Consider the following 15,480-nt stretch of genomic DNA (forward strand, 5'->3'; position numbering starts at 1 on the left):
AAATATATTATATATAAATATAGGAATGTCTTAAGCAACTAAGTGACTTTACAATCTAGAGAGACTTTTACAATTGATCCCAGGTGATAACATTTTTTCATTAAACATGAAGCTCTTTACAAGCAGAGTTCAATACACATTTTTCAGAAACTATTATAAAAAAATCAACAACATTCTACTTCATCTTTTACCTTATATGCATTTTACATATTTCTTATGGCTGAATGCAACTACAACAAAATTTGCTTTTAAATATTTTATAACATCTGCATGAAAAGAAGGAACTTTTCCTGATTTATGTTCTGTTATGAACATGGAAGTAGCACTATGCCAATCAATAAATAAATGCTCTTGCCAGTGTTCCCTCCACTTCTTGTCCTTCAAAGCCTAATCTGGACAGACACATATCCACTAACCTCTATATCAAATGGAAGGCAGGATCGTGTAGTGGAAAGAACACTGGACTGAGAGTCAGGAGGCCTTTGTTCTAGTTCCAGCTCTGTCAACTACTAGCTGTGGCCCTGGGCAAGTCACTTAACCATTCTGGGTCTCAGTCTCCTCATCTGTAAAATGAGGGGATTAGATTAGAAAATCCCTAGAGCTGTTCCCACAACTATCTGAGATTATAGATTAACCAAATGATGCTACATAGCAAACATCATTAATTCTTTTTCCTTCTCCAAAAGGAATAAGTCCCTTTGGGGATGGAAATGCAGTTTTCACTTGCACTGGAAACTGTACTCTAGAATAGTGTTTCTCAAACCTTAACATGCATGCAAATTCATCCAGGGATCTTGTTAAAATGACAATAATGAATCCATGGGTCTGGAGTGGTATCTAAGACTATGCATTTCTAACAAGTGTCCCAGTGATAATGGTGATGGTCAATGAACCACTCTTTGAGTAACAAGCTCTAGAATAGGTTCCCAGGGTATAGAAACTGCAATTCCACTACACAGCTACACTCTTCAGTTCTCTGTAGTGAATTTACTCTGATAATTAAACACTGAACATTGTTTCTGTTGTCAAGCAAATTATTAAAAGATATCTTGAATTATCCTGCATAAAATTATCCCTAAATTACACAGACTTTAGAAATTATTGAGTAATAAAAGCCAGCTTTCAATTATGAATGAATACTTCTCAATGATGTATCATTGTAAAACTACTCATGAGCCAAATTTTAAAGAAGAAAAATATCCTTTCCTTCATCTCCAAGTATATTTCTGGGTCTTTACAGCTCAAGAGTACACAGATAAACTAGAAGTGCTTTGGAAGAAAGTCTAGGTGAGTCTGGATGAATCACTTCATGATTCCTTGAAGTGGTCAAAACCCCAAACTTGAGTTTTCTGCTCATGCTTTCAGGCCACTCGTTATATTGCACCCCAACCCATACAGTGAGTAAAGACAGTACAGTAAATTATCACATATTTAATCTCCCTTGATTAGTTGCCATCCTAAAGGATGGTTACACTGAACAAAAAAGAATAAAGGAGATACTCTTTCATTTTCTTATATGACATAAACTAGGGATTGGTCTCATTATATAACTTTTTTTTAAAGGAAAATTAAGGCTTTCAATCAACCACAATTATTAGGATAAAGGAAGAAGATACTGATCAGCTTTTGTTAAAGGAATAGATGTTTCGTGTGCTTCTCTTCCCACTGACCTCCTTTTATCTTCTTCCCATTTATAATACAGGCATCAAAACTTTCATAATCAAAAGAGCCTCTAAATTCATACGTAAATATTAAGGGTATCCTGATTTTTGAACTGTCATTGTTTATAGATAAAATTATAGCATTAATAGCATTTAACAAGATTATAAGAATTATCTGATATAATAAAGCAATTTTGTCTATATTATTAAAAAAACTAAATTAAAATTTTTAAAAACTATAAAATGTTAAACCAATTCACTTATAAAGAAAAAAAAAAAAAAACAGGGAAAGTGGAGGTTGTAGCAAATTAACATGCCACTATATTTCTCCGGCATCTTCAAATGCAAGATTATTAACAAAAATTCTTCCAGAGTAGTAAACACTACCTGGGTTTGGAGGGGGGAAAAAAAAATTTCAAATAAACATGGCTACTATAGAGAAACAAACTGTAGCACACACAGAATATTATAAAATACCTGAGAGCCAATAGCTGGAAACGTAACTCCTTGTTCCTTAAGATTTTTAATCATTGCTGATATTAGACTAAGCTGTGGATCATTCTTAAATTCATCTGTCCATTCAACCATAAGAGCCTTTAATTTTTCACACACTTTAGGATGACCCTAAAAATAGAGAAAAAAATTAATTAAAAAGTATTAATTTCCTGACTAATGATGTAACATATCTTAAATATAAAAAGTATAAAATGTTGAACGTCTCTTTTTATTTATAATGGTGACACTGATTAACATATATCTCTTTTTGAATCACAAATTTTCTCTAGCAATAGACAATCCATAAGAAAATATGCTTGTCTATTAGAAATAAATTAATTTTCACACTATAAAAAAAAGATACCATTATACATACCTCATATTAAATTAAAACAGATTAAATATGTAATAACTTATTTTTGGAGGTCAGAAAGGCAGAATTTTGAAGAGTATTTTACAATTAAGTAAGCTTTTTACATCAGAAAGACAAAGAAAATAGGTTTTGTTTTTTTGTAGACCAACAAAAAATAAGCTAGAAACGGAATAAATGTTGTAGTTCCTTTATTTCTAATTCCTGACTTTTAATGTGCATGACTGTGTGTTTTTTCCAATCTGCTTTATTATTTGAGGCCAGTTTGAAGTCTACTGCATGTTAATATCCCTGAAAACTTTACCTTTCAAAATAACATCACCCCATAAGTATAAAACCTGTATGTCCATTGTAAAACATTTGGAAAATAAGAAGTACTTTCTCCTATATGTAGCTGTTTGCTTTTCAAAATAGTTATTCATGCTACTGAGTACACCTTTGAGTATCTCATCTTCAATTAAATTATAGAAAACATTATAATAGAATCTTCGTAAACAATGGTACATTTTTATAATATTCAGATTAAAAGAATGATTATTAATTAATAGAAAATACCTAAATATAATTGAATAAAGTAGAATGTTAGAAAACTCGCATATTACTTAGTAACAAATTTTTAAGTCCTGAATTGCAGAATTTGATTTCCTTATTCTACATTCAGTTATTCTATGTTCAGTAGATAGTATAGTATTAAAATCCTGTGACAGTCAGGTAGTGCACTTATTCATGTCAACAGTGCCATGCTTTTGGCAGTATTTCTGAATACTTCCACACTCAGAAAATATCTCTATGGGTACAAAAATGGTTACAAAAAATGCCTTAAGATGGTATTATTTAATCAGAGAAATACACATATTTACTTATCAGATGAAAGGAGTGATATAGAAGTTAAATACACTCTAATTTGGCTTGAAAAAACAAACTCCTGAAGTTATATAAATTTGTAGTCTCTTTGGCAAAACATAACATTTACTTACATATTGGATAGATATAGCCCAGAAAGAGTTTTCTTAAGAAAAAGCACAGACTAGTCCTTTGTGATTTAAAAAGTGGAGGACTAAACAATAAAATACAAGAAAGAAAACTGTCTTAGTTCATTTCTTGAAATAATGTTCCTTACCTTGTTTAATACATTGCTTACTTCACTAGCAAAATCTCTTGAACATACTTCCAAATGAAAAATTTTGCCACAGTTTGAAACACATGCTCCTAGAAGCTAAAAGCATAAAATCAGAAAGTAAAAGGGTTCAATTTCAGCAGGTAGTTTTGAAGTAGAACTTAAAACAAAATCACTCACAGTCAGAGCCTGCATAGCAACATGAGGATCTTTATGGTTCACCCTCCTCATAATAGAACGAAGACAATCTTTAGGTCTAAAAAATGAGAAATGTAACAATCAAGTTAGTAGTATATTCAATTTCTGCTTCCTGACAAGTAATGAACTATTATACAAAGGAGAGAATAGGGTGGAGAAAAGAAGTTTAATTTTTATTAGTGATACAGCTGAAAACATGTACACTAACTTAAAGTTCCTTTAAATGTTTCAAACAAAATTAACAGGTTCTCTTCCTTAGCAATCACAGATTGACTAGGCACTTCTGGCTAATATTGGGTAAAAAAAGTTTCGAAAGTAAAATGACAGGCAGAGACTTCCACGGTGGTCACGATGGAATACCTGGCACCAGACTTGCACCCCTGCTATAAACAATTACAAAAAAGTCAATAATCAAAGTCGGTTTCAGGTATTCATTATTTACCAGTTATTACTCTATTCCACTTCAACAAACTGTATGGTCAGCTTCAAAGAAAACAGAACTTTAAGAGAGGGCCCTTCTCTATTAGATCCTCTCTCCTCATACTCCTCTCCTATCATACCACTCTTAGTCATTCGGTTTCTATCTAAAGTCATAATTACTAAATATAAGCTACCTATTGCTTGATGGTTAAGTGAAAATTAATCTTCAGACACATACATATATCACATAGCCATGCTATTGTGCTTTCTTTTGCAATTCAGACTCTTCCGGTCTCCCATACAAAACCCAGATCTACAAAACTTGAAGCTCTGAAGGGAAATCTGGAAAGGTAATTTTCTTTAAATAAATTTTATCATCAGTCACTCCTTTGATGTAGCAATTAAGAAAATTTCTCATTCTTGCTCATTCATTTTATCGAAAAAATACCCCAAAAGTAAGATTCCTCCACATATAGCACTGAATGTTTAAATCACTGCTAAGGAAATTCTTATGAATAACCCAATTCAGTCAGACCTATCAGGATGAATCACCTCCGTACAAATTACAATGATGCCATGAAAAAATATTCAACAGGCAGCAAATAACTCTGTTGATAACACTTTCATTAACTGATGTTTAAGCAATCATCTTCACTTTGGCTTTTATGAATTTTAAAAAAATAAGTGATATCAAGTCATGTACATAAAACAAAACCATGAAAGGTGATGATGAAAACTCTGTATGACTACCAAATCAGTTAAGACTTCCTATGTTAGTTGTTCGTATTTATAAATATGTACAAATGGGTAGATCTCTCTCAACATAGAATAATTTTTTTATACGTAAAAAATCATAAATAAATATTAGGTAAAAAAAAAAAAAAAGTACCCTTACATCACATTTTGTCATTCGTGTTCTTAAGGGCTGTGTACCTCAAATATCAAAACTAGAATTTACTATTTTGTTACTTAAAGTTCTGATTCAACCTTCATAGAAATTAATGGGTCTCTGGCAAATTACTTATTTTTTAAAATCACAATAACAACTCCCTTCCCACACATTCTATGATGTGACCGTGCCACATTCCATCAAGAAGTAATATCTAATAACCCTCCCATTGATTCTGGGCTGAACTCAGTGACCTGCTTGACTAGTAGAATGTCGTAAAGTGACGTTCTGAAACATAAGTTAATAGAAGCCCCGTAGAGTATACCCAGTTCTCTTAGAATATTTGCTCTTATGATGCTCCACCCACCTCTCCATGAGAAACTTAAGCCACATCCAGAGGCCTCGGTAAGCATTTCAAATTGATAGCCCCAGCTAAGGTTCTACCTGATGACCAGCCATCAATTGCCAGCCATACTGAGCATCCATCCCTATCAGGCATTCAGGTGACTCCAGTCCCAGTCACTATCTGACTGCAACTCCATGAGAGACCCAAAGAATCGTGAAGGTAATAATTGGAGGACATATTCTGCCATCTCTCAAATATGCTCAATACAGGTAATTTTTCCTCAAGTATTAAAACATTACTTTGAACACCAGTTGAAGAAGTTGGACTGCATATAGGGCCATATTGTTTAAAATATGCATACTCTGAGCAAGAATTACACTTGGTGCAGTGAGAAATGGGAACTGTAATTGTGAGACAGTACATATAAGCTCACCAAATGGGCAAGTTTTTAGGAAAAATAAAATTTAAGGGGACTGAAAAAGAATATAGTTAAATTCAGTAAGTTAAACATGTATATAATGAAGCTCAAATCTATTGCCAGAGGATCAAAAAAAAAAAAATTAAAACTAATTTTACATTTCTACAATTCTCTTTCAAAAACTAACGAAATTTCAAATCTCTTTGAATAACCCCAAGTAAATTTCCAGAACTGTCACATTTATATCTACCTGTTTATAGCTATGTTGTTGTATATTTATGGCAGATAAACAGCTCAACATTAGACTATAGCAACCAGTTAGTGAGATTACACGAAAATGTCTTTCCATTAGTATATAAGGAGAAAGCCAAAATATTTAATGATTTTGTTGGATAAGAAAGTCAAGATTTGTGATATCTTATACTTTATAAAACTTCTTAATCCATTTCCCATCTTAAAAAAAAGTGCAGCTCACTGCCAAAATTAATTTCGTTTAACATAAACATGCTCTTTGAGGCTGGAGCAAATCTGACTGGTTTTCAATGTGAAAATAAATATAAAAACTGTTCTTGGAGTTATTTCTAAACAGAACGTGTCTCTAATCCTAATGTAACCAAAATATATACATATATCATTTTCATCAAATAAATCTTCAGCTAACAACTGTTCAAGAATAGCCTTAATATCACACGTACATTTGCTAGTATTTGACATTTTTAGCGATTAAGAATTACTGAAATGCCACTACTAAAAACAGAATGCAATAAGTAGAATGATGTCATTTGTTTCCAAAGACTATCAATATACTATAGCAATGCGAAAATAATAATAAAAGCACGATGTTTCATGGCAAACTTTGGGGGTAAGGTTTGGACAGTAATCTGTGACTTATCTTGGAGTAACACTGCAGCCACAAGTGCCGCTGGCGAGTATTCGCAAGGGAAATGAGTAAAACTCTTATTTCAAATGTCTCATCTCTACCTCACATTTGAAAAGTACTTTTGTATCACAAAAATAATAGGTTAAGCTGTGACAAGAAGTTTACCTTATAGTCTTAAGGAAATTATTACCACTGAAAAAAACAGTAAATTAGAGTTATAATTATTATGTTTATTATGAAATCAATTAATTTCAAATTCATCCACTTTTCAAAATGAGGGTTCCACCTCCTCATTATTTCCTTTATGGGGCCTTTAAGAAGACTAATAGGACACTTTCCTTAAAGTATTGCAAATAGAAAAGTAAAACAGTAACTATATATATACATACACACGCATACATGTTAAGAGTAATAATACTATTAATCTCAGTTAATGTGCTTGCATAGTACATCACCTATGAAGCAGAACTGGAAAAGTACAAAACTACTAGCAGTATGTTTCTAAATAGCAGTACACCTGGCTGTTCAGGGCAGAAAATTTATTTGTAGAGTAAGACTATCTGATCTATCACATCCCTGATCTCCACCTAATAGATGTCAGCAGTAACCCTATGTCATTGTGACATCCAAAACCATCCATAATAGAGCAATACCACCCAGGCCGAGAACCACTGCTAGACAAAGGCAGCACTGTGATACAACAGAAAAAGCTTGACAGGCCTCATCTGTAATTCTAAAGTTTCCTTATCGGTATGTTATTACAATACTAGAATCATGCCATGGACTTAAGATACACTCAGCAATGTTAATTCTAGAGAGCACACATATCAAGTTACTTTTACAACTTTAGCTTTCAAAGTTATTTTAGAGCGATTTAAACTTTACGTTTTTGTTTGACATGCTATAAAAGGCGCTTTACTATAAGTAACCATTCAAGGATATATGTGTATCTGTACTGTGGAGGAAGGGTATATGAGAATGCATAGCTTTTATAGGTCTTAGTATATAGTACCTATCGGGCACACACTAAATGATATGAGAACTCAAATCTCTGCTGAATGAAGAAAATATACACATATGTGTGTGTACATGTGTGTTTTTTTTAAGTCAACAAATAACATAAATCTTCCTTGAATACTGAGGGGAGTCTAATTTAGAGGAAGCCTTTTCAATGTACAAAGGCATTACACTAACTATAAGAAAACTCATAAAATATGAAAGAAATCAGAACTGGAATGAATAACAGATGTAATATTCAACGGCACATTCAAAATGCATACTTGATTTGCAGTACGCATTACATAAAACATAGTCTACACAACACAAGGAGAAGAAGGAAAGAATACAAATATCAAATTCTCAATTTTGAGCTTGTTAAGCAGGTATTTCTTATGAGATGACTGATTGATGGAATATGAATATAGTAGACAAATAATGTTATTTGGCTATTTAATGAAGTTCATGATTCCAAAGGACTTCATGAGAAAACAAGATGAACTAAATTTTTATATACTAAATATTGAGGATTAATGAAAGGGTTTATAAAAGTCACCACATCAGTATGATATTTTGAATTTCCCAGACTATTTAACACTGAGGTATATTTCAGGAAAATGAAACACAATGCAATATAATGTATGAAAAAGAGAAGAATCACTAAAATCTTTGATATAAAATCTGTATGTCTTTCTTCATGATTTTAACTTTCACATAACTGTACATATAGGTAATTAAGGATAAAGCACAAAGAAGTGAGAAAAAACATAAAACTGGGAGTAAAAATCCTGACTTCAATTTTGCCTCTGCTACTACTTCTGTACAAGACAAATTACAATCTCAGAGCTTTAGTTTCCTCGTGCATGAAACAATCCCTAGTCATTAGAATTCTGTAAATCCCATTCTCGAAAATACATGGTACTTCAAAAATCACAGTACGATATAAGAGTAAAATCAGTGTCTAGGGCGAGTAAAGATGGAAAAATTAAATCTAATTGGATTCTATACGCTATTGTCTGGTGAAGGATGTGGCTCCCGCTACTATCCCCACTTTCTCCTGAACTGTCATCTCAATTTCCCCCATACAATGGATCATTCTCTTCAGCATACACAGATTGTCATAATACAGTCTACCTTTGAAAAAATAAAATTCCCATCAAACAGCCAATTAAAGACTCCACATAAACAGGCAAAAAGGACAAAATACCTTATAAGAAACTTTACAAAAATGTACAAGACAGAGAAAAACTTTGAAATCCTAATAAAGGATATACACATAAATTATGTTTTTGGAGACAAAAATTAGTATCATAAAGAAATTTTATTAATTTAACACTAAGCCAACTAAAAAAGAACCAATATGAAAGTTTATCTGGGGACAGTAGGGAAGCAAAAGAATTATCTAGAAAAAATATGGGGGGGGGGGAATACAATGAGGAAAACTAGCCCTGTCAAATATTAAATTGTAGCATAAGGCTTTAATAATTAAAACTGTATGGCAGCGGCACATAAATAGATGCATACCAATGGGACAAAAGAGAAAGCTCAAAAAATAGATCCAAATACATATGGGAATGTAAAATATAAAAGCAATAATTCAAATAGGAAAGTAAGAGGATGGACTATTCATAAAATGATGTTAGAATTTTGGGGCAACCAAAAAGAAAAAAATAAAGTCAAAACCATACCCCATACTATGTAACAGGATAAATTCTAAATATATCTAAGACTTAAATGTAAAATTAAAAAAACAGGTACAGACTCAAAGACAGTTTGGTGGTTTCTTACAAAGCTAAACATAGTCTTACCATATGATTCAGCAATCACGCTCCCAGTTACTTACCCAATTGAGTTGAACACTATGTATGTACGCGTACGCGTGCACACGCGTGCACGCGCGTGCACACACACACTCTCACTCTCTCTCTCTCTCTCTCTTTCTCTCTCTCTCCACATAAAGGTATTTATAGCAGCTTTATTTTCAATCACCAAAAACTGGAGGCAATTGAGACGTTCTTCAATAGGTAAACAGATAAACTATGGTATATTCATATGATAGAATATTATTCAGAAATAAAAATAAATGAACTATCGAGCCATAAAAAAAAGACATAGATGAAACTTAAATGCATTCTGTTAAGTAAAAGAAGCACTCCCAATTATACAACATTTTGAAAAAATAAATAAACGACAACAATAAAAAAAATTAGTGGTTGTCTGAGGTTCACAGGGAAGGGGTAAAAAAGGGATGAAGAGGCAGAGCACAGAACACTTTTATATGGTGAAACTATTCTGTGATATTTTAATGATATACATCATTTATGGGTTTGTGAAAGGTCATTAAATTGTACAATAGAGTGAACCTTAATGTAAACCATGAATTTTAGTTAATAATAATGTGTTAATATTGATTCATTACTTGTAACATGTATCACACTAATACAAGATGTTAATAATATGGGAAACTATATGCAAGAGGTGGGATTGGTATGTGGAATTCTTTGTACTATCTTCAACTTTTCTGTAAATCTAAAATTATATTTAAAAATAAAGTCTGTTAATTATAAACGAAAAAATGAAACCATAAAGAAAATATGAGATAATTCCTCTAAAACCTTAGAAAAGTCCTGTGTAACTCAAAATTGTAAAAAACATAAGACTGATAAATTCAACTACATGAAAACCAAAAACTTCTAAAAAGAAAACAAAGTCAAAAGACTAATGTAAATATATATGTATGTCTATGGCCATGTGACCCTGAACAAGCCCTGTCTGATCTTGGAAGCTAAGCAGGGTCAGGCCTGGTTAGTACTTGGATGGGAGACCACCTAAGAAGACCAGGTGCTGTAGGTGTAAAAAATAAAAAAAATAAGGGATTTTAAGATGACAAAGTCCTTGCAATCTGTGAAGTCAACCAAGGGTTGCCTTGCCTTAAAAAATAAATAAGTGTGTGTGTGTGTGTGTGTGTACATATACACAGAAAAAAGATATATATGCAATTTATATTACAGATATGTTCTTAATATATCAAGGACTTGTAGAAATGAGGAAAGAATATGTACAGATAGTTCACAGAAAAGTAAATACAAACAGCTCTTAAACACAGAAAAAGATATTCAATCCCCAAAGGAAAAAGGTGAGCTTTTCACTAAATGTGAGACTATCTCACTTCAAGCCTCTTCACCTTTATGGACAGGAGTCAAAAGAGAACTCCAACCACTCCTTCCCAGGCCTCCAAGGTTCCGTCTACAGAGGTTAAGAGGCAGTCTTGGGCACCCGACTTTCTCTACTACTCAGTAATTAAGAACATAAGAACATATGCCTGTTATTATTGTTTTTACCAGTCCCCGCAAGAAGTTCCACACTAGATTTTCTATCATTAAACAGCTTTACATATCCATTGCTCCCCAACCTTCAGAAACTTTTTTGTTGTATCCCCTAGAACTCAGAGCACGCTATCAACAAAAGCCCTATCCTTGGTCCTTATGCTGTACAGAAACCTGATTCTCCACACAGGATACTATTTCTGCAGCCATCTCAAGTGGTAGTTTTTTGTCCTCTTATAGCTCTTTTGCCTACTAAACAAGCTAAGAGTCCTCTTTGCTCCTTTGGTATTTTTAATTATTCTCCCTCCCTCTTTCCTAAAACAGTCCAGTTCTGATCATGTTAAACTACCTACTTGTTACAGTTTGTTCAAAAAACCTCAACAACCCCATCGTCTCCCAATAATTTTAACTCTTGGCTCACTGCCACTCTTTCCAAAATAACTCGTCTTAATTCTTAGAGATGTTAATAACAATATAAGTGATGCTTCCCCTATCCTAGCTTTTTGACTTCTAGTCCACCTGATTATTATTAACTGTCATGGTCACATCCTAGACCATGTCATGACGAACAACTGAAAATCCTCTATAATCTCAATCTCAGCCATTCCAACTATTACCTACCATTTTTCTAAGTCACTCTCATATCCAACTCCGTGCTCATTTAGGGCAACTCTGCTCCAGCTACTCTGTATCTTGCAAGTTCTTAGAAAGCACCAAGTGTTCTCTACCTTGCAGCATTCAAGTAGATGCTATTCCCTCTGCCTGGGACCTCTGCTTTCAGCTCTGCTTCTCCTCAACTTTAAAATCATACTAGTCCTTCCCTGAAAAATCTAAGTAGGCGTTCCCTTCTATTCTCCACTAAAGCACTCGGTTCACTATCTTCTTAGACCATTATCTGTTTACTTGTTTAGTTCCATCTTCCACTAGTAGACTGTCACCACAGTTGATTGCTGGCAAAGGCTGTGCATGCTTTATTCATCACTGTATATGAAAAGCAAGATGCCCAGCCAGTACTAAGCGTGTGTCAAATAAAAGGAAAAAGTAACTGATGCAAAAGAGAATGAAACCAACTATGGTAATTCTGTGATGGTAAGTGAAAGAGACATGGAAACCAAGATCAGCCTTTATAATTTTACTCCTGGGGGAACTCCTCCTCTAATTTAAATTACATTAAAGAATCCTAAATATGAATCAGATTCTCGTTTGTGAACTAGGAGAATTTACAGTGTCTAGAGTTACTGTGATGATTTAAAAAAAAAGTTTATAAGACATTTAAACAAGACCTGGAAAAAAATAAGCACTCAGTAAATGTTGAATATTATTTTTTAAAGTACACGTAAGAGACTGAAAATTAAGGCCTGTAAATTGAGGACATGATTATAATAAAATATACAGCAAGAAAACTTTCTCTCACTGATGCTGCTCTTCCAATTGGAAGATGTCTAAGTCAAAGATGACTTTTCCCCTAAAAATCAGGAATACAGTATTCTATCAAGCTCCAGTTCAATGTCAAAAATAGTTACAGCTCAGGTCCAGGACAGGACAAGAAGAAGGCCAATAAAAAACACTTTTAACAAACTCTTTTCAAAGCTTATATTTATATTTTTCATAAAATATTAATAATGACTATGACTTTATCTTTCTAATTCTGTTTGAATAAATTAAAGATTTACTATCTAAATAGATTCCTTAGCCAAGTAAAGAAAGTTATATCACCTTTGCCATCTTCGGTCAACTATATCTTTGTCTAATGCTATATAGAAAGTTAAGATGTAATACCACAAATTAATATGACTGTCAATTACAGAACTTTAATTTTAACTTTAACTTGTTCAGTGGATAATCAGTACCTATGCTCACAGTTTTTATATATGAGAATAGGAACAAATCAATCAAAACTAACAGACAAAAGCTATTTATTATGTGGAGACGTGTTAAAGAAAACTGCTACTCATTCTGAAAGTTCTCTTGATTCTAAACAAATAGACTTTTCAGTCCATCATATGACCTCACTGGCTAGGCATTTTTCAGTACTTACTCATACACTGGAACTGCACACTAAACATCATGTGAATATCTCAGGAAGTCAGAAAACATTTTCAGAATGTTTTTAAAGTTTTAAGTCCAGCATATTCAAACATATCAGGCTTAACAGAAAAAAAAAAAAAATCCTATGTGAAACGAAATTACATCTACTAGGTTTCCTGAAATTGATATAATTATTTAAAATTATTAATTTTAATTATTAGTAAAGTATGTTAAATAGTCTACATGCTACGAATCAAAACTGATGCTAAACTGGAAAATTATTTCTAAATTTGTCAATTTTTACAACTATTGTAATACTAATGGACATTAAAATAAATACATTTCTAAGGCTGACAGAATGTATTAAAGAATTAATTATAAATGTAGACAGTGTTTACAATATGCATACTGTCTATGAATAGGGGAAATATATTCCCATTTGTATAAATAAACAGTGTAAAAGTACAAAAGATACAAAAGCAGTTACCTATAGAGGATGGGGGAGAGAAACAGGGATAGGAGTTAGATTTGTCAATGTTCACCTTTTTAAATTGGTTTAACTTTTGAGCCCTGTGTATATCTATTTTTAAAACAAAAAAGTACAGTTTTATATAAGCATAAGTATTTCTTTAATCAACAAACACACACACATACATATGTGTGATTTAAAGAACAGAACAATAAGAATTTTTAAAAGAACAATTAAAGGAAGGATTTTCAAAACACCACTGGGAGCCATGTTTCTGGGTCACAGTTCTGACTAAACAAAATTTCACAACCATGGTTCTTTTTTTCCCCCTTAAAACTTGAGGATATTTTCCAAACTACAAGAACTCTAAAACAGAGGACTCTTACAAAAAAAAAGAGAAGGGTAAAGAATTTTTTTAAATTATTTTCTTAGGAAAGAAAGACTTAAATTGATATAAATTGTTTTATTTAAGCATTAAATAATTCTACAATATATTGCTGGTTACAAATCACTTTGATAAAAAAAAAAATATGTCCCTGAAAGAAGTGTTTTTCTCAAAGTTCCCTTTATTATCTCTAAATTAGCCCTCTTAAATATATTTGTATGTTTTTATAAAATTATAGATTTTTATTGATTAACTAGACAAATAAAACTACTCATTATTTAAATTAACAAAGTTGAAAATCCTTCCTTAGTAAATTTATAGATTTAGTGTAATATCAATTAAAATCTCCAAAGGATAACTGAAATATTAAGGAATATACTGAGAGAGAGCATGTTGTCTAAAAATAAATTCAAATAAAAATAAGTATTATCTAAACGTATTGATACTGGATTTAAAAAACAGACACTGAAAAATAGTTTTTTAAAGCTACCAATTAGTACACATATTAAATATATGAGAACAACATGGATGGACCTTGAAGGCATTAATGCTAAGTGAAATGAGTCAACAAAGAAACTATGGTATGGTCTCACTGATACGTGAAGTGTAAGAAAAGCAACACAGATTGGCAGTTGCCAGAGGCATCTGAGGGGGCAAAATGGGTGTATGTGGTCAGGAGGTACAATTTCCAGTTATAAGATAAATAAGTTCTGAGAATGTAATGCACAGAATTGGTGACTACTGTTACAATACTTTACTGTATATTTGAAAGTTGCTGAGAGTATATCTTAAAAGTTACCACAAAAATAAGGAAAAGAATAACAAACGAATGTTTATAGTATAATAATATTAACATGAAGAAAAACAAGTTGACCTCATTTTCAATAAATATCATATAGTATTTCATATGGATTACAAATTTATTTTTTAACTAGAAATATAGGGAATATTTCTAGTAACGAAAGGGAGTTTGTCTTTTCACATCAAGCAACTAATTTATAGAAAGTATCTATCTACAAAATGAAGCATACCAAAGTAAAGGTAAAAAAAACAATAAAGTAAAAAAAAAAAAAAAAAAAAAAGAGAGCAGGAGCTGTGTAACTGGAATGCTAGATAAAAGTTTTATCTAGCAAGAATGATAGCCAGTCCTCAACAGACTAACTGTCACAAAATATGATTTTAATCAAAAGGCAGGGGTGTACCAACTTAACTGTTTGCCACCTATTATAATAAACACTTTGTGTGTGTATGCATAATACATATGTACATTTAGATAGATAGATAGGTAGATCTTATACTCACAACAAGCACCCTATGAAGAAGAAATGATTTTTATCCTTAAGTAGCAAACTACAAAATTAAGTTACTTATCCAATGTACGTAGCAAAGCGGTAATAGCTAGGATTTGAACCTAGACAGTTTCACTCCAGAGTCCATGCTCTCAACCACTAAGTTATGAGTTTCTTTCTCCTGTACAACAAA

At 32.3% G+C, this 15,480-nt stretch overlaps 1 protein-coding gene across 1 annotated transcript in view; it reads right to left on the reverse strand.

Annotated features, from left to right (window-relative positions):
• Positions 1-15,480, reverse strand: part of STAM (signal transducing adaptor molecule) — a 50,470-nt gene that overhangs the window by 17,879 nt on the left and 17,111 nt on the right. Inside the window, exons 3-5 of the mRNA XM_016150626.2 lie at positions 3,824-3,899; positions 3,647-3,742; positions 2,139-2,285 (exon numbers count right to left, since the gene is read on the reverse strand). Of these exons, the coding sequence (XP_016006112.2) occupies positions 2,139-2,285; positions 3,647-3,742; positions 3,824-3,899 (319 nt within the window). The remainder of the gene's footprint in view (positions 1-2,138; positions 2,286-3,646; positions 3,743-3,823; positions 3,900-15,480) is intronic.

This window comes from Rousettus aegyptiacus, unplaced genomic scaffold (assembly GCF_014176215.1).
Source record: "Rousettus aegyptiacus isolate mRouAeg1 unplaced genomic scaffold, mRouAeg1.p scaffold_m13_p_10, whole genome shotgun sequence".
NCBI lineage: Eukaryota > Metazoa > Chordata > Mammalia > Chiroptera > Pteropodidae > Rousettus > Rousettus aegyptiacus.